This window comes from Salvia splendens, chromosome 7, assembly GCF_004379255.2.
Source record: "Salvia splendens isolate huo1 chromosome 7, SspV2, whole genome shotgun sequence".
NCBI lineage: Eukaryota > Viridiplantae > Streptophyta > Magnoliopsida > Lamiales > Lamiaceae > Salvia > Salvia splendens.
This window is the reverse complement of record NC_056038.1, coordinates 28869457-28889150: the sequence shown is the minus strand read 5'-3', so window position 1 is coordinate 28889150 and position 19694 is coordinate 28869457. Positions and strand designations below refer to the sequence as shown.

The 19694-nt window shown below is 37.8% G+C and overlaps 1 protein-coding gene across 1 annotated transcript; it reads left to right on the top strand.

The window, feature by feature from the left end:
- The first annotated feature begins 12845 nt into the window (after positions 1–12845).
- LOC121741261 (zinc finger CCCH domain-containing protein 37-like) lies at positions 12846–19523 on the top strand. Its single transcript, XM_042133973.1, has 12 exons — positions 12846–13386; positions 14509–14756; positions 16310–16366; positions 16454–16531; positions 16622–16684; positions 16766–16960; positions 17574–17611; positions 17724–17770; positions 17858–17985; positions 18614–18667; positions 18954–19097; positions 19233–19523. Exons 1-12 carry the CDS (start codon positions 13038–13040, stop codon positions 19383–19385), a joined length of 1554 nt encoding a protein of 517 aa, XP_041989907.1. The 5' UTR covers positions 12846–13037; the 3' UTR covers positions 19386–19523.
- Positions 19524–19694: the final 171 nt, after the last annotated feature.

Sequence of the window (19694 nt, the reverse complement as noted above, 5' to 3'; positions counted from 1 at the left end):
GAACTTGTTGCGTTTCAGGTCCAGCCTAATGCAATTATGTCTAAGAGCATTCACAATAAAGGATGTCCCTCCGGACGTCGGACATGCGTGCCGGACATCCGGGCAGGACGTCCGCCATTAGGCGAGGGAGGGGCGGACGTCGGCTGTGGACACCGCACATCCGCGGCTTTCCGGGACGTCCGTGATGACGTCCGCCATTGCGGTGCCACGACGGACGTCCCGGTGGATGTCCCGATTTTTTATTTTTTTTGTGGAGGTCCGCCGAGATGTCCTTCGGGATGTCCGTCATTGTGCAATGGGATATCCTTATGACGTGACAGTGTAGTGGGTGGTCCTTATGACGTGGCAGAAGGTGTTTTTGGGAAGTCCGTCGGGATGTCCGTCGGGACATCCGCACCACTGTGGATGCTCTAAGCTGCATGCAACTGGTGAGGGGAATCCCATCGCAGCCGTAGGGGGGCAGGCTAATCGTGCTCCTTACTTCGCGACTCGTCAATCGAAGGTGGGGTTTCCGATCTTCTCTGACACATGAGGAGACCAATGTGCGTTTAGCTATCATTAATTTCGAAGGACGAGTGATAGAGGGAAAAGATGAGACTATGACTCTGTGTGTGTGTGTCAACTGGCCAGGAGGGTACCTAGACCTAGCTGTGTCGTTGGGTCTGTGTCTATCTTCCCTATCAACAAAAAAATACCTAAACCCACTTCTACTGGCTAGTATAGTGGAGTAAGGGTCGAATCCCACATAAATGGATGTAGGCGAGATACACTTGCGATGACATTCTGGGAGCGGTTGGTTAGCTACCACGCTTTTTTGGGGTTGAGTTTTACCTAGTCGGAAAATGAAATGGAACCTATACCCCTCCTGACCAGTAGGTCAGGGTGGGCTCTAAATGCTGCGTGCTAAAAGAAATTAAAGTGCGTGTGTAAATTAGGGTACGAGTGTGCTTGTGAGAAGCTACTAGACGAAACTTACTAAAAATGGTTAGACAAAAGGTAACGAGAAGAATCAAAGGACATGCTGGCAGACTGTCTCCTGGGTGTGTAGAAAAGCTGAAAAAGTGCAAGTACAAAAGCAACACAAGTGGTCTCATTCTTTGATTGTGACATTATCTTCTTCACCAAGCTAAACAAACAAGATCTAACAAACTCCATTGATGACTGATCAAGCTTGAAAATTCGTAAATGCAATATTTAACTTGAAATCGAGAACGAAAGCTAAGAAAACTGAGATCTACGCAACTGGTCAGCGGGACTAGGTGACAGAAGCAAGCAGAAACGATTCCCATGCATTTTTTGAGGAACTTAACCCGATTAAAACTTGTAAACACTCCAAGAAAACCTAGATCTAACTAAGCAAAGCAGATTCAAGCACTTAAACAACATAAATCAACGTAAAACTACCAGATCTAGCTACTAGGCAGAAAGAAATAATAAGCAAGCTGAAACACAAAATAAAACCACAATAAACTTCATTGCATTCAAAATTATCACCCAAAAGATGTTCCAACTAAGTAGCTACTGGAATCCAAGTCAAAGGCAAGCAAAAACAAGTACTTAAACTAAGAAATCTTAAAAACAAAGCAAGTAAAAGATTGTTTGGCTCATCGGAAACTGAAACTGGAGGAATTTCTGGAACTACGGCGGCTGGAATGAATCGGGCATGATGCTTCTCGCCGGCAGGTGGCCGGACTCTTCAAGTCAGGCTGCTGGATTTAGATGGAACTAAGAGCTAGTGGAGCTATTCTCCTCAAAAGTGATGTAGTAATGATGATAAGTCCTAAGTGAAGTGGTGTAAAAATTCCTCTTTTCTTTATGTTCAGCTCCTATTTATAGGGTGGCTTGCCCTAATTTCTACGGCTTTCTCTTCATGTGGAATGACACTTTTGCCCTTCTTTAGATAGGTGATTATTCCAAGCAAGTCCTTCCTTCTCGTGTCCAGTTCTGTAGCATCCATCCTGACCAGTTTGCATAATTTCTGCTCATACTAACCAGTTTGCACACTTTTCGCAGTTTTTCCACTCGAATTCCTTCTGAACCTTTTCTCCTGATTTAGTACTTCAACCTGCACACTTTTAACAACTATTTTGCAGATATTATCCAATACAACACCTTATACTGACCAGTAACCAAGGACGAGAACGAGACTCATCAACAAGCACTTCAGTGGTTTCAAAACCGATCCTATTAGGAGAAGGCAATGACTACTCCGTAAGATACCAATGCGGATCCTCTACTCCAACACTCATACTCCATTCCTACTCCAACACTCACAACATAATAAAATAATGTTATAAAATCCCACCATCACTTACATATTTATAATATTATTTTATTGTGTTGTGAGTGTTGGAGTAGGAATGAAGTAGGAGTGTTGGTGTTGCATGTACGACCGTGGAGGGTTCGGTGCGGCATGCAACGTGGAGTAGGGTGCATAAGTTCATAATAAGCGAGTCAAGGGGTGGAATAAGGTGTATGCAACGTTCGAAGCGTTGAGAAAGTGGGGACTTTGTTTTGACCGGCCGGTCTTTGAAAAGTGTTTTTGTGATACTCGTGATATTTCTTAAATAAACGTAAAAACTCGAGTTCACTATGGTATGGATGACATAACCTTTATTAAATGTTTTGGCGTGTGTCCACTGAGTATATCAAGTACTCAGCCCTGCATATGTTTTCTTTATGTGCAGGTTGAGCGGGATGTTGCGGCGGATGTTGAGTCGAGCCTTAAGAAATTTCGGATGCGTCGTGTCTTCATACATAGGCGTCTCCCTTTGACTCTCTTGAATACTTGTTTTTCCGCTGCCGTGTTTGAAATAAATTTCTAGAAGTCTTCCGCACTATTTAATACTGCTTTATGACATTAAGTATTTTGAGGCTAAAATCCGTTGCTTAACTTTTCAATAAACTAAAATATTTCTTTTTGAAGTTAATTGGGTTTTTCATATTTGCCTCCCCCTTTTTCTTCCCTGCTCCTTCGTCCCTTCCCTAGTCACGATTTCCCCGTCTTTACTATCCTTAGTGAGGGCGGTCGTAACAGAGTGGTATCAGAGCTTCGTTCTTTCGCTCTGGTCCGAGAGTCTTCTTTCAGTCTAAGTCTAGATCAGTACCCCTAGACTAGAAGTGTCACGAAGGCTCAACATCCGAAGCATCACGCTCAACCAAAAAAAGTGAGGTATGTTTAAGTTGTTGAAAGAATGCGAGATTGACGTATGAAATTGATGATGTTATGATGAGGATGTTTTGGCAAGTGTACGCATGTGAATAAACGTTATGTGTGAAGATGATAATGTAGTGATATGATTATGGGAGACATGAGCATGATTGGCATGATAATCTAAACCCGTGTTATATGTGTGAAAATGATATTGTGATAGTGTGATTATGTGGAATATGAACATGATTGGCAAGATGATCTAAGCACGTGTTGTGTGTGCAAATATAATATTGTTATGGTATGATTATGTGAGACATGAGCAAGATTGGTATGATGACTTAAGTATGTGTTATGTGTGAAAGTGCTACGACGTAAGCATGTGAACATAGGAAGCCTTAGGGCGGCCTCAAATTTGGTGATGCGCGACGAACCCTAGATTTATCACAAATAACGAGATAGAATATATGTTGGAAAACCTTCGTCTTCGCGTAAATGGCACGGATAAAACAACCCGCATATAAGGCCGCCCAATATAACGTCAGAGTGCGACGAATGCAAGGAAGTTACGATTTTGATAACAACGAATACTAACAACGATGCTAACTTTTCTTTTGGACCAGAATGCCACCAAGACGCAGACGTGGCCCACAAGTGGAGAACGACATGGAGGAACAATCAGAGGGAAGTGTCGGGAATCAACCCCCTCATCCACCACCACCCCCACCTCAACCTCAAGAGAGAGAATACATTAAGGCCTTCCGAAAGGAAAACCCTCCAAAGTTTGACGGACTGGGAGAGCCCCCGAAGGCAGAGACTTGGATATGCGACCTCGAGCGTATATTTGACTTCATGGGATGCACCGATAGGGAACGTCTAGCTTGCGTGACGTATCAACTGACTGGACCTGCCGATTTTTTGTGGGAAACTAAACGACGAACTATGAACCCTGCCCGCCACGAGGCGCTCACATGGGAAGAATTCAAGGAAGAGGTGTACGACAAGTACATTCCCATGAGCTATACACGGGCGAAGATAGTGGAGTTCCACACCCTGAAACAGGGAAACATGACGGTGACGGAGTACGACCGTGCTCTTTGTGAAATGACCCGATATGCGCCCGAGTTAGTGGACACCGATGAGAAGATGGCCGCAAAATTCCGTTCTGGCCTTAGATACGAGATAAGAGTAGCCGTGGCCGGCCGCAGAGGAATCTCGTACTCCGAAATTTTGAGTTGCGCTTTAGATGTGGAAGAAGCACTACCAAAGGACGAGACGACGGCGAATCCTACACCACCAACACCTCAACCGAACTATCGAGACAAGAGGAAGTGGGAAGACAACCGAGCTCCTTATGACAACAAGCGACACCGTTCTACTTTCCGCCAGACGCAAGACTATGACCGGCAAGCCATGCCACAACCGAGAGGGAATCAACAGAAGGCACCCCACTGCAACCGGTGCTCCAAATACCACTTTGGCGAGTGTAGAGCTGGAAGCATCCAATGCTTCACTTGTGGTGGAAATGGACATATGTCTCGAGAGTGCCCGAATAACAACAAAGGAGGAATGTGGAATAGGCAAGGACATGGGGAACAACAGCAACAACCACAACCCATTCGGCAGGTGGCCCCACAGCAAGCGAGAGCGTACGCGCTGAAAGGAAATGAAGGGCAGGAACAGCAAACCGACAAGGACTGGTGGGATGAAAGAGAAGTACCCCGAATAGTTTATGGAAGACGACTAAAATTTCGGGATGAAATTTCTGTTAAGAGGGGAAGGATGTAGCACCCTGGAAAAGTTTTGATCTTTTTTTTATTAGATGGCTTATTTTCGTTTTATTAATGTGGATGTTGATTTGGAAATGCATTTTTAGAAATTGATTTCTATGAGGTTGTGTTAACGATGTGAAATTAATGGTTGAGAGTTATGTGGAATAATATGATATGTTTTCCAATGGGCGGGATTTAATTAAATAGGATCATGCATATTTGTGCCAGTTACCTTATTCAAATTCTTTTCGGCATTTCTATTTATTGGAAGTAATATCTTCTTTCTTGGATTTATTTAATTATTTTGGGATATTTATCCAAATTAAATCCAAAACCAAAAAATTCTTATTTATTTTTCCATGATTTTCAAAATCTCCTATTTTTGGGAGATGAGAAATTAAGTATTCTATAATTGATTTCTTACTTATTTCTTTCCATGAATGAATTGGAATATTCTAGCCAATCTTGCCTTACTTTATTCTATTAAAGATTTGGAAATTTTTCTGGTGGGAGGAACCTTAAACCGCACGCCTACTTCTCATTATTTTTGGAGGATTTTACAAATTTCTCTACTCCGTATTATTTTATTCTACTCCGTGAAATACCAAATTAAATCATAAGCTAATTAAATAGCTATGATTTTCAAAAATCCTCCCCTTATTTCTCCCCATAATTCACGCCTCCCCCCCCCAAATCTCTCAAATCTTTATTTGATTTATTCTCCCAAATCTTCAATTAATTGTGGGATATATTATTTCCTAACTCTATAAATAAAACCAAAAACCTAACCCTAAACCCATCTCACACGCCTCCCTCTCAAATCACACGCCCCTCCCCTTGCTCCATCTTCTCCCACACTTGTTTTTCTACTCTACTCAAGATCCTTTCGATTCGCCAAGAGTTTGTTGAAGAATCAAGAGTTATATTCGTTTCTACCGATTGTTTCGTTCAAGAAAGGTACAATCAAACCTCTATTCTTCATTCCTCTCCATCCAAATATTCTTTCGACTCCCTCATGCATCTAGTGAGTGTAGGGATTTCAAATCTAAGGATTTAATCGGTGGGGAATTTGTGTTTGCATTTATGTATGCGTTTTGAATGCAATTTTGTGAAGTTTGATTTGAATCTTTGGTGAATGATGTGAGTTTATGGGCAAACTTGATTATGAGAACCTTTTAAGCATGATTATGTGTTTTCCAGCATGAAAAGTTGGGGTTTGTTTGATGGAAGATGAAAACCCTATTTTCGAAACTATGAACCTGAAATCTGTGGTGCACGACCAGTAGCTTCTGATCTGTAATTGACTCATCAAACGAACTAATTTTGATATGAAATTTTTACTGAGTAAACTTCAAGGTGTTTTCTGTGTTGTGTGTAAATTTAAGCCCTTTTTATCGAAAAATTAATTTGTAATAAATTTTTGAAGTTGACTGCGCAAATCTGCCAGAAACCTGTGTTCTCGCCAAGAATGTTTCGTTTTCTTTTTGACTGACCAAATGACCTCCGATTGATGTGATTCTTGAACTATATGAAAATTTGAAGTGTCTTCTAAGTCTTGTAAAATTTTCAGCCTTTTTAGGCATTGGATGAATTTATGGTAAAGTTTTCAAATGAACTGCGCAGTGCTGTTAGAAATTTTATGTTCCGACCAGAGAGTTTAATTATTGATTTTACTGACTAAACGACGTGATTTCAGTGTGAAAATTTTTCAGGATGAACTTGAATGTGTATTCTGTGTTGTGACCAAAATTTAGCTTCATATGGGGTAGGGTGAATGTTTAGTGATTTTTACAACACGGTCGCGCAGTTCTGCCAGTTTTATGCCTTGATAAAATGACACTTATTTTCAAGTTTAAAAGTATTATATGATGCATGTATGTCCAAGGAACGTGTTTAATGATGTGATCACGTGAGATACGTTGAAATATATTATGGTGTGTTTTTCCATCTTTGTGACGAACATTGGGTTGGGTAAATTGAGAAAAACGATGAGAGAGAAACGATAGGACATGCATGGTAATATGATTCTGTGGAAGGCTGACTTGTGTTGTCGTTGACAAGGGTGATTGTATTCGTGAACTCGAGGAACGAGAGTTGCCATAAGTTGGATTGTGAATTGTTAAACGAACGAGGTGGGCTTTCTTTTCAAACCTCTTTATTTTTCCGAAAATATGATGTGGTGTTATAAGGTGGTTTAAAGTGTTATGTCATGCCGTGATTGTTTTGATGTTGAGATTTTTGCCTGATGCCTAGTTCGTTTGAGCTTGCTCCGTTAGGCGATAGGGCTATGTTGAGATTGTGCTTGATGCCTAGTTTGTGAGTTCGCTCCATTAGGCTATAGGGCTATGATAAACGAATTCGGGTCTGAGTAGGGCCGCAAACCCTATCAGGCTGTGTACACAGAGGGGATCGTGAGCCGTCCTTGCTAGTCGGCCGGTCTCGTGGGCGAATAGTGTGGCCACACTTTCGTCGTACTATGGTAAGAGGATGTGATTGATTGATTGATGAGAAAGTGGGGAGATTGTTTTGACCGACCGGTCTGTGAAAAGTGTTTTTGTGATACTCGTGATATTTCTTAAATAAACGTAAAAACTCGAGTTCACTATGGTATGGATGACATAACCTTTATTAAATGTTTTGGCGTGTGTCCACTGAGTATATCAAGTACTCAGCCCTGCATATGTTTTCTTTATGTGCAGGTTGAGCGGGATGTTGCGGCGGATGTTGAGTCAAGCCTTAAGAAATTTCGGATGCGTCGTGTCTTCATACATAGGCGTCTCCCTTTGACTCTCTTGAATACTTGTTTTTCCGCTGCCGTGTTTGAAATAAATTTCTAGAAGTCTTCCGCACTATTTAATACTGCTTTATGACATTAAGTATTTTGAGGCTAAAATCCGTTGCTTAACTTTTCAATAAACTAAAATATTTCTTTTTGAAGTTAATTGGGTTTTTCATATTGCCTCCCCCTTTTTCTTCCCTGCTCCTTCGTCCCTTCCCTAGTCACGATTTCCCCGTCTTTACTATCCTTAGTGAGGGTGGTCGTGACAGTTGCGCGTTGTTAGATCGGTGTAGATCAGGTGCGATTATGTCATTCAGCTAAGATTGAGCTGAAACCACATGAAGTGGTATTCAGAGCTTTCGATCTCCGGACATGAGTTCGGCGATGCGAGGTGCGGAGTCGGAGAGGAAGTCAATGATGGAGGCGATGGAGAAACGGATGCATGAAATGATGGAGCAATTTGCGAGGAGGCAGGATGGAAAGTTGGAAGGGAAATTGGAAGGAATTATGCAGGCTATTGCTGCGATCAACCTACAAAATCAACAAAATGTACCGAAATCGGAAGTAGGAGAAGCTAGCGGAAAGATGAAGGAAGTCGTGGATCCAGGTGAAACGAAGGAGGATCTACGGAGATCAACGCGGTATGAGTTCCCTAAATTCGATGGAGAAGGATTTGAAGGCTGGGTGATGAGATCTGAGTTCTTCTTTGAAGTGGCGAAGGTGCCGATCAAGGATCGAGTGCGAGTAGCTGCGATTGCACTAAAGATATCCTTAGTCGTCCTTTTTTTAGCACGTGGCCTGCCATGCGTGATTTGGACATGGGTTGAATACATTACCATTTAGATTAATCTTGTAGCACTACTCAATTATTCAACTCTATATTCAAACAAATTATCCCTAATTTAGAACTCCTCATATGTCCTTTTATTTCGTTGTCATTTCCAACTTAGCTACAACATTTAGGACAACCAAAAAAATCAGATCGCATGGTGGTTATCGGCAGTTGAACTCGCTGAAGGAGGATGTACTGAGATAGAAAGAAAAAAAAACTTTACTAGGGGCTTTAGCCCCTTGATGTGTCCATTTGGTTCCGCCAATGCACATGTTCCTCCTTCAATACAAAGTAAATCACCAAAAATTCTAAAATATGCTCCCCATTGTCAGACACCAGAATCTGGGACAATGTGTGACGCTCAGAGTTAGGGGAGGGGAAATAGGGTTGTTTCTGAGTACCAGTGGTTCGTGTTGGGTTCCCGGTGGTGCACACCCGAACTCCACATTCGTATGATATTGTCCGCTTTGGGCAAAGCCCTCACGGTTTTGCTCTTGGGGTACTCCCCAAAAGGCCTCATACTAATGGAGTTGGGGTAGCCCATTTATATGCTTGCAACTCTTGTCCATTCTCCGATGTGGGATATGGTTTACTTCACCACAATCCTCCCCTCAAACCAAGACCACCAGACCAAGACCACATGTCTGTGCCCCATGTTACAGGTCACCAGGTCACCACAGGTCTTGGTCGAGCTCACGCAGAGACATCGGAGAACTTGCAAGCGCAACCCACCGAACCCCGAGCCACACAGGCCCAACCCCTGAACCAGGGCTCTGATACCACTGTTGGGTTCTCGGTGGTGCACACCCGAACTCCACATTAGTATGATATTGTCCGCTTTGGGCAAAGCCCTCACGGTTTTGCTCTTGGGGTACTCCCCAAATGGCCTCATACTAATGGAGTTGGGGTAGTCCATTTATATGCTTGCACCTCTTGTCCATTCTCCGATGTGGGATATGATTTACTTCACCACAGCTCGGAAGACAGGTTAATCAACCAAACACATGCAATAGAAAGGGAAAAATCAAATTGAAGAGAAAGGAACAGTTCTAACTTCTAAATTGAACTAATTTCAGGAGCCGGAGTTTTAGGAGGGAAATAAGTAATTCTCTTTCCTCTTATTCCCTCGTTTTTAATAGTCACAAGTTACAGCAATTGGAGTCCATCTTTGCTATTGTTCTAATGAAAGAAGTCTAAAACGTTTTCAAGATAAGAATGCTTGTAGAAATCAGTTGTCACTATATCAATGAACACTAGTGCTACTTGAATTATTATAGTAATTATTCATTTTAATTTATTATTTTATTCTGTTATAGAAATTCAAAAGGAAATAAAATGAAAACTAAGAAATTATATAAACTAGTTTTAACCCACGTGCGATGCACGGCGAAATATTTTTTATCATACGATTTTAAATTGTTAATTGATTAACACAAGATTAAGTTTTGATTCCGAAAACAAATTGGTAGTATTGCAAGTTTTAAAATTGGACGATAGCTTTTCAAACCTCAAAACGGTTTTAAAATTATATTTTGAAGTATAAAAGCGCCGACGCAGAATAATATTGTCACAAAATTGTGTGTAATCTTTTTTGTATTCTGTATCCATTTAAATTAGTACTATACTTTATCATAGTCGAGCTTCATTACATTGCAATATAGTGACCCTAATACGCTAAAAACCCAAACCTTGAAACCTAAATCATAAACCCTTAACGTTAAAATATAATCATCATGACCAATAATTGAGCCAAATATAAATAAAATCCTCCCACCGTCCCAGTTCAAATTTACTTTGTTAATCACTTTAAAACAAACTTTAATAATAGAAAAAAATAAAAAGAATATCATAACTTCATGTTAAACAATATGAAGAGTATTGGAAAATATGGAGGGAGTGAAAAACGTGATGAAAAAAAATATGTGAGTGGATAAATTACCTAATGTCATATATTTATAGTCCAAAAATAAAAGATAACTCCTCAAAATTTTCACTTTCTTCACCTATTATTAAAAAATTTTAAACCTTTTAATTTCCCAAAAATTAAAAACTAAGCGTTACGTAAATGTTATCAAATTTTGAAAAATGAATGCACAGATTAGGATATTTTAAAATATTAATTTTAAATTATAAATTAACTTGAATGGAATCAGAAATAATACCATTATATAAAAATTGTAAAAAAATGTAATGTTAATTATGAATTATACAACTAAAACATACTTATTAAACTCGAAATAATTAATAACAAATTATAAAGATTTGGAGCTATCTGATTCACAATATATGAGTGAGAATCATATGAAACAACATGATTTGATTAATTTCTGAGAAATAGAAAATGAATCCACTCACATCACCTGTGAAATAAGATTCCAATTATAATAACTACAACATTATTTAATGCTAAAATAAAGATATCTTAATAATTTAAAATATTATATAAGATTAAGGGTTATAACATCTTACGAATTACTGGATATGTAAACTTTCTATAATGTAAGATATTTCAAAATATTAATTTAAATTAGAAATTAATTAAATGTAATTGGAAATAATATAATTATATAAAATTGTAAATAAAAAATGTATTTACTAACCATGAATCATTGACTAAAATATATTAAACTCAAAAATAATTAATAACAAAATATAAAAATTTATCACACTCTAATTCAAATACATGAATGAGGATCATCTGAAACAACATCAATTGGTTAAGTTATGAAAAGAAATATGAATGAATTTACAATTAATCAAACTAATAATAATTACATGAAAAGACTAAATCCAAACTTGCAAACCGGACTGGAGTATGCTGGCGATGATGCTACACATAAATACTACCACATCATTGGCCTTCATCCATGGCCAGTCCATCTACCCTCATCTCTGACACAGTTTGTTGTCGAGAAACGCATATTTACAAAACAAAACACATATAATTTGCATACAAATTTTAAACGATGCACAAAACAATACCGCGTAACAACATATCGCATGATCATGAAAACCACACTCTAAACGATGATATTGATTTTGGCTCCATGAGTGTTAGCCTTATAAATATGAATGCGACTATTTTTGATAACCGAATAAACTGAGGAAACTCCAGACCATTCAGCAAGATATGGAATGGTTCTATGGTGTCAACCTTTCTTCCTAGTAAGAACAAAAATATCAAGCTTGAGTTTTAGGAGTACTGTATAAGATAAGTAGGTATGTGTGGATAGTAGGCCTCCAAATGTCATATTTATAGGCTAAAAAAATAACCATAAGGCTCTGTAAAAACTTTTCAAGTTCACTATTTATGATAAAATTATGATAATCAATTGCATATTAATTTAATCATTTTGAAATTAATTTGACCACATTAAGAAATCATTAATCACGTGAATTCATTTACAATAATATGAAACGTAGGAGGTAGGAGTATATAATTATTGACATATCATGGCCTCAACAATGAAACGGTCGGTTATACACAACTATTAGTATATAATTAGTACTCTTATTTTTCACAATTAATTCATAATTAATTAGCAATGGTGCAGGAGTATTCATTCTCATAATTAATTAGTATTAATTAATTAACATGACCTCAATATCTTAGCCAACTGTTTTATGAAAAACGTTTAGAATATTTAGATGGTCGATTACACTTATTATATAATTATAGATTCTAGGTAATTGCAATAGTATCCAAAACTTATAACGTTTAGAGAAATTAATGGTATAATTATATTAATTACATTCTCTTAATTGATTATTAATTATTAGTATATAATTAATTTTGTAAAACGTAGAGACGGACTATAGTATAGACCTATTCACGAACTAAAATTGTTTTAATCCCAAACCAAAATTTTAAATTCCCAAAATGCCCCCAAAACTCAACTTTTATATATGTATAGATTCTAAAAATTAATTATGTGTTGTATTTGCTTTATTGTTAAATAATTTTACCTTCCATGTAGATCAACACTTCAAGTACTGTATTCAAATTCTTGCAGTATCGTTGTAATATTAGAGTTATTTTACTATTTAACATCTTGAACTTGATTTTAGAACTCGAAAATTACACATCACAAATCGGATCGAACCAAGCACCGGGTAAGCAGATTGCGGATTTCTGGCTGGTTCACCCCAATTCAAAATAGTCCAAGTTTTCAAATGGTTTTAGAGTATGAACCGTATCGAACCAATCGAATCGATCGATCTGAGTTTTAAAATGGAAGAAGTGTAACTAGATTGACAATTTTCCACCATCTAATAGGATAGAAGTTAAAGTTGTTGAGTTAGCACAATTCTAATGACTCAATCGTTGGCACACGCCCTACAATGCAGCTGTGAATTTGATTCTGGGTTCAATAGCCGCTGGACTGGGCATGCCCTAAAAGGCTAAACCTTATCTAGGGCACTTCTATTAGCACTACATCATTCTCCTCTAGCCCTGACCTACTTAGCAGTTAGGGCTTCACTAATCAATAACACTTCCATCTCATGTCGAACCAGCTCTACGGCTACACTTCCAGTACTTACGGCGCCGGTGCCGGTGCCGGCTCCAGCTCCGGCAGCAGTATCTTCAACTCTCGATCCGCTGTCGACGCCTACGTCCCATCCGACACCTCATTGCTCGGCACTGCTTCTAGGTACCTGAGCGCTGACCTACTCTCCTCTTCTTCCACCCTCTCTTCTTCACTGCTCTACAATCCGGAGAGCTACTCTAGGATCCCCGGCCTCTCCTCCACCACGCCCTCGCACTCGTATGGCCCACCTGGTGTCGATTTGGGGGCTACAGGTGTCCTCACCGACCCGCTTTATGCTGGTTTGAAGCGTACTTCAGCTGAATGTAAGGAATCTTCACCATTCCTTATGCTATTTCTGACCTAATTCTTTCCTTTTTTTTTGGTCGTGATGGAATAGTTTTCGCTAATTGTCGTGCTTGAGATTGAACTTGATTTATGCTATGGTAAATTTTGACAATATCATGCGCTATATGTGAGTTACTTGTATCGGTCGATTAGATTTCTGATTGAGTGGTTCTTTGAAACAACTAAGAGAAAATATACTGCCATTTTTAGAGTATTTTACGATCACCTAAATTTTCTTCTGCATTGGAGGTGGCTTATGGATTGTGTCTGCAATTGCTGCTGTAGACTGTGGAGAATTCTCTAAGTGCTGGCTATTCTATTTTAATCAGTATACTTATTCAGTATGCATTGAAAACATTTATGCTTATGTGAAGTCAAAACGAAAATTTTACATTCCTCAAGTGATTTTAGATGTAACACTGTAATAAACATTGAAACCTTTTGAACTAAAATGGAACTTTTTAAAAAAGTGTTTGGCTTTGGTATTGTCTAATCGTTATTAAAGTGATTAGTCACCTGTCCCTCCCTTTGAAATATGTTGTCTTACATTAACCGCTCTAAGTAGGTCCATTGTTGAGAGGAGGATGTGATTCAGAACTTCGTTTGGAAAACTTTCCTTAGAAAGGCGACCAGCCTTCCATAACTTGAATACTCGATGGGTGTTTGTGTGAGGAAATAATTTAAGAAGCATTAATCCTTCCTCATAGAACATAGTATGGACGGGATATCTTATAACCATGTCATTCTCCGATATATTTGCTGTATTTCATAAAGTTATATTCTCTTTATCTATTTCATTATTCATTATATGTGCCATCATCAGCGATATGGTGACATTATTGGCTAGTAATTTTATACAGAATAAATTATACGAGTACTACTTATTTATGTATAATCTGAAGTCACATGGGTGTACATATGTAACTGGCTAACTGCTATTCCAAACTTATCTGATTTCCAGTCTTTACTGGTCTGATATTATCAAAATTAACCAGTTAATACAATTTTCTGTTATTTCTTTCAAGATATATAAGAAAATATCCTATTTATGTAATACCTTGTACGGGTTTTCTTATAATACATGTCTACTATCCATCTAGCACTCTATCACCAGACTCTTTTGGGTGCCCATAACAAGATTGGGCAAGCTGATGCTTGGTATTCGTCAAACCCTTTAGTCAAGCGAACTAGATATGACAGTACGAGCCATTTGCCCATATACCCCCAGAGGCCCGGAGAGAAGGACTGTGCCTATTATATGCAAACAAGAACATGTAAATTTGGAGAGAGCTGCAAGTTTGATCATCCGGTTTGGGTCCCAGAAGGGGGAATCCCTGATTGGAAAGAGGTGATCCTTTTTTGCTATTCTATTATTTAGTAATACTTCATTACTTCAGTTACTTAAATTATTTTCTACTTATATCATACCACTAATTTCTAGTTTGGTTTATGTGGTTGTCATAAGATTAGATTATTTTATTATAAGAAGTAATCAGTTATTTTTTAATCCTGCATATATATAACACTTCACTTGATCTAGCACTGTGTCCATGGCAATACTATCTTTTATATATTGAGAAACATTGCTGTCTGATAAGACTCATATTTTCATCATGATAGTGTACTGATATCACCTTTTTTCATTTGAAATGGTTGTTACCACTTACCAGTTACTTATGTACTTTCAGAATGAAAAGAAATTAATATTATGTTCTATTTCTTAAATAGTTTAATAAATTTTCATACTCTGACTCTCAGAGCATCTATATTATTTTTGTGTGGTCACATATAATGTACTGATTTGGTGGGAAATGTTATATTTCACCATTCTACACCTTAGATGATGTAGTTATCAGTGGTTATGTTATTTATTCATTAGAATGTCTAGCTTATTAACAATGGAACCCATGTATATTGCTCCCTTCCTAATAAAATCTTCGGAATCTCTTTGGCAACAAGGTTTCAGTCATGTTGTCTATCTTTTATCCTTCATACCTTGTGTGAGCTTTATTATGCCTACTTAGTAGTAGTATTTACTTTTTAGTTTGGTCATTTGAAAGATGCAAAACATTACCACATTAGGTGGTGCATATCCTGTTCTTGTCCCTTTTTTTTAAAAAAAAATTCGAGGTTAGAGACGTTGAAGTCGCAGCATCTTTTGTGGCTGGTCCTGGTAATGCTATGTTTTACATTAGTTCTTGCAGGGGTGAAAGTTTGCATGTAATTCTTACATGAACATGGTTGATGGAAAACAAGTATATTCTTTAAGGTGATAGCTTCCCAGAAAAAATGGAACTTTAGCTGCTGTGTACTGTATACTTATGTCTTTCTCTAAGTTCACCTGGCTGTAATATGTGTGGCTGATTACTGAAATGTAAATCTAACTTTCATTCCTCAAATGCTTCTAAGATGGGAGGTGAAAGCATTCTTCATGTAGTCATGTTGCTAATGCATTATCATTGATGTGTACTGAGATTGCATCCCGTTGGTAAACTAGGTGAGGGTGTTACTGAAAGATTAGACTTTCTCTGGAGAAAGCATATCAATGTTGGTACTCATGTACTTTTTCATGCCACACTATATTAAATTCTTAAGACAATGCATGTACTTATCTGAAATGTTTTGATTTACTCTCAGATGACACCCCCATCACTCTGGTTTCATTTTTAATGAGCTAAGCTCCAGAATTTACACAATTATTGCAAGTGAAAGAAATTTGTTTATGCCGTATGCAATTAGCAGGAGTTTGGATCAAATTGTATGCTTACCATTACCTTTTATGTGTAGAATTTCTCCATTTAAATTGTTGCACTACTTTTCTATGGTGGGTTTACTGGAAATGTTTCTTCCCATGCTTTTGTCATGATGAAATATTTCACATGATTTTCATTTGCAATTCAGGTCCCGTTGGTGCCTAGTGAAGCCCTTCCCGAGAGACCTGGCGAGCCAGATTGTCCTGTAAGATGGATATAAAATAATTTTGTTTGTTTTTAGCCATGATTTTCTTGACTTATATTTACAATTCTTTGTTAAAAATTGTTTCAGTACTTCTTGAAGACTCAAAGATGTAAGTTTGGTGTTAGATGCAAATTCAACCACCCTAAAGATAGCATCCAACCTGCAGTAAGTCCTCCTGGAATACTCTTATTTTGTTTGATGGGAATATTTATACTGTCGAATTTTCCAACTGTTTTCTCATTGATTTAATTTCAGGGTGCTCCTGAGGATGGTGATGTCCCTGCCTTACCTGAGAGACCGTCAGAGCCTCCATGTGCTGTAAGATATTATACAATGAGGTCATTATTTTTTTTTCTTGAATTTGTAATTCAGCAACCTAATTCTATGTAATATAAGCAGTTCTATGTGAAGACTGGAAAGTGTAAATTTGGTTCAACCTGCAAATTCCACCACCCCAAAGGAGTCCAGATTCAATTGATTGGAGAAGACAATATTAATGGGCTGCAGAATAGCATGCTTGGAGACAACAAGGCAGTGCAAACATCGTTTGCCCCTGCTCTGTTGCACAACTCTAAGGGCCTTCCCATCAGACCGGTATGGTTATTTCAACATATTATGTTTTAATTTGATAATTGCCAATCGACTTGTGCTGAAATGTTCTATAGTTCTCATTTAATTTGTCCTAGGAAAAAATATTTTGCTCATCACATGCAGAAAAAAATTCCTTTTGTTTTCAAGTTGCTCAGTTTAATAAATGAAATGCTAGATGAAGTTGTCATGGTTTCTGATCTGCTCCTGCTTATTTATCCATGACATAAACTTCCCATTCATCATCTAATATCTCAAGTAGCCTCCCGTTTCCCGGTACACAATGAAATGAAGAAAGTGAACACAGAGGCATCCTTCTATTAATGCCGTAGAAAACATTCTCAACTCTCTCTTTGTTTTGTGATACGTCCTCGACTAGTTGTGTTTCTTTTTAACTTTTGAATTTAGGCTGAGTTAGGGGGTGGGTAGTGTGATTTGAGGAGTGTGGCTCAAGATGTTGCTATTCTTTTTTGTGATAAGAAGAATGTCATCTAGAAATTTGAATTTCCAATCCCATTTGCAGAACTATTAACAATTGAAAGCTTGAGGCTGATAAACTTTTTTGTTGCTTGGTGACTCTCTAAGCCTCTATTACATCCTTTTATGTTTCATTTGACAGGGTGAAGAAGATTGCCCATTTTATTTGAAAACTGGCAGGTAAATGCTTAATCAATAATATACGTCATTAATGGGGTTGTCATGTAGCTTTAGTGTACATAGCAAGAATGGATGCATACTAACATATTTCATTTCATTTCCATTCAATCAGCTGTAAGTATGGAGTGACATGCCGCTACAACCATCCAGACAGATATGGTACAAAGAAAAGATATATCTATATGATGTAACATTTTTTCTTTTTCTGCTTAATTACATTTTACTTATCAGCTTGATGTTACACAGTGATCAATCCACAAGCTGCTATTGCTTCTTCTCTTCTCACCTCACCGTCAGCCCATTACAATCTTGGTCTTGTTGCTCCGACAGTATCTCTGTTGCCAAATTTTGATCCAAGGCTCGCTCAGACAACGGTAAAGTTGAAGTTTCGTGCATCATACTGACTTTTAGAAGCATAACATATTTGGAATTTTTTAGGCTATGTAGTGCACCTAGGGGTGTAAAGAAGCTGGGCCTACTGTGAGCTCCGCAATTTTGTCGAAAACTTGATATTTACATGTTCTTTTTTAGTTAAAAATTTACTTTAAAAGTTCAATTTTCTTTATTAAATTAAAAGTTGACTCTATTCTTTATGTTACTTAAATATTGCAGATTGAGTAATTACTAATAGATACTACTTTTTTATATAACTATATAATTATTAAGTATATTTAGGTCATTTAGGAGCTAGAGCCCTCCTTAATGAACTTGAGCTTGGGTTACTAGCAGTTCAATCTTGAGCGCTCGACTGAACTCATAAACTTTGCATTAGAATTTTGTATCTCATAAATATTGTCGCTATTTCTCTTAAATGTTGTCATAGATTCCTCTCTATTATTTTTTAGTGTATTGGTCAAGGAAATGATAGGAGTGTATATTGAAGGATATATTACTGATGTCCATTGCTGCCAAGGAGTTTATAATTACTTTTAACTTTAATTGTGAAACTGATTTCATATATGATGCTCTTATAATAGTATTCCTTAATTTTGCTGGTAACAGGTTGGCTTGGCCGCAACTATTTACCCTCAACTACCTGGACAGCTGGAATGCGATGTAAGTTTTCCGTTATTTCCATTACTTATCTACTTGACTTCAAGAGGCCATGCCCTGGTTCTGTACTTGGAATACCTACTTTAAAATTAGTCACTTGCAAGTTGTGCGGCCATCTGTAGGAAGTTCTTGATGGAAAAACTGTTAATTTTTGTTGTTATGTTACTTACATCTATCATGATTGAAATTTGAGCTTATAGTTTTCACTTGGCATCGGGAAATTGTTCCTGTGAAGATGTATTGCACGCTTTTTTTTGCAACGTTTAATTAATTTTTCTTTCTTTTCAAGTATTACATGAAAACTGGCATATGCAAGTTTGGGAATAACTGCAAGTTTCACCATCCGATCGATCGGTCAGCACCCACTGCATCAGCTACCGAGTCTCCACAGCAAAATGTGAAACTAACTCTTGCCGGCTTACCAAGAAGAGAGGTACGTTTTGACTAAAAGACCTTGATTCCACTTGATCATCATATTATTATGGAAATACTGGTCAGTTTACCTTCTTTTTTTGGAATGAGTAATTAATTATGACGCTTTAGTTGCTAATAATATAACTGTATGCAGGGTGCTATCAATTGCCCATATTACATGAAGACTGGAACATGCAAGTATGGGGCAACATGCAAGTTTGACCACCCACCTCCCGGAGAGGTGATGGCCGCCATGGCAACGTCGTCTTCTACAGTTGCTCAAGTCAAACAAAATGGAGATGTGTAAATTAGCTCGCTTAACCGCCCCCTTTTTTCCTAAACAGTTATTCTTGCTGTATGTTCTTCAAACATTTAATTGATCACAACACAACCTTGTTTTTTTCGTTCCCCTAAATTCTTTTATTGATTATGATATTTTCCATTAGCCTCGTTTGAACACATTAAAGGTACATACAACAGGATAAAACCTACACTACAGTACTTATTAATTATCATTTTCTTCAAATAAGGTGATTCATTCTATGAGATCGGGGAAATTCTCTTCTTCAATTAAAAGCTGCAGAAATGCATACATCATTGTTATTTGTTTTAAAAT

Coding starts and splice junctions, on each gene's coding strand:
- LOC121741261 (XM_042133973.1), top strand. CDS start 13,038: ATGTCGAACCAGCTCTACGGCTACACTTCCAGTACTTACGGCGCCGGT. Junction 13,387..14,508: donor GAAGCGTACTTCAGCTGAAT/GTAAGGAATCTT, acceptor CTATCCATCTAG/CACTCTATCACCAGACTCTT. Junction 19,098..19,232: donor CCGGCTTACCAAGAAGAGAG/GTACGTTTTGAC, acceptor AACTGTATGCAG/GGTGCTATCAATTGCCCATA.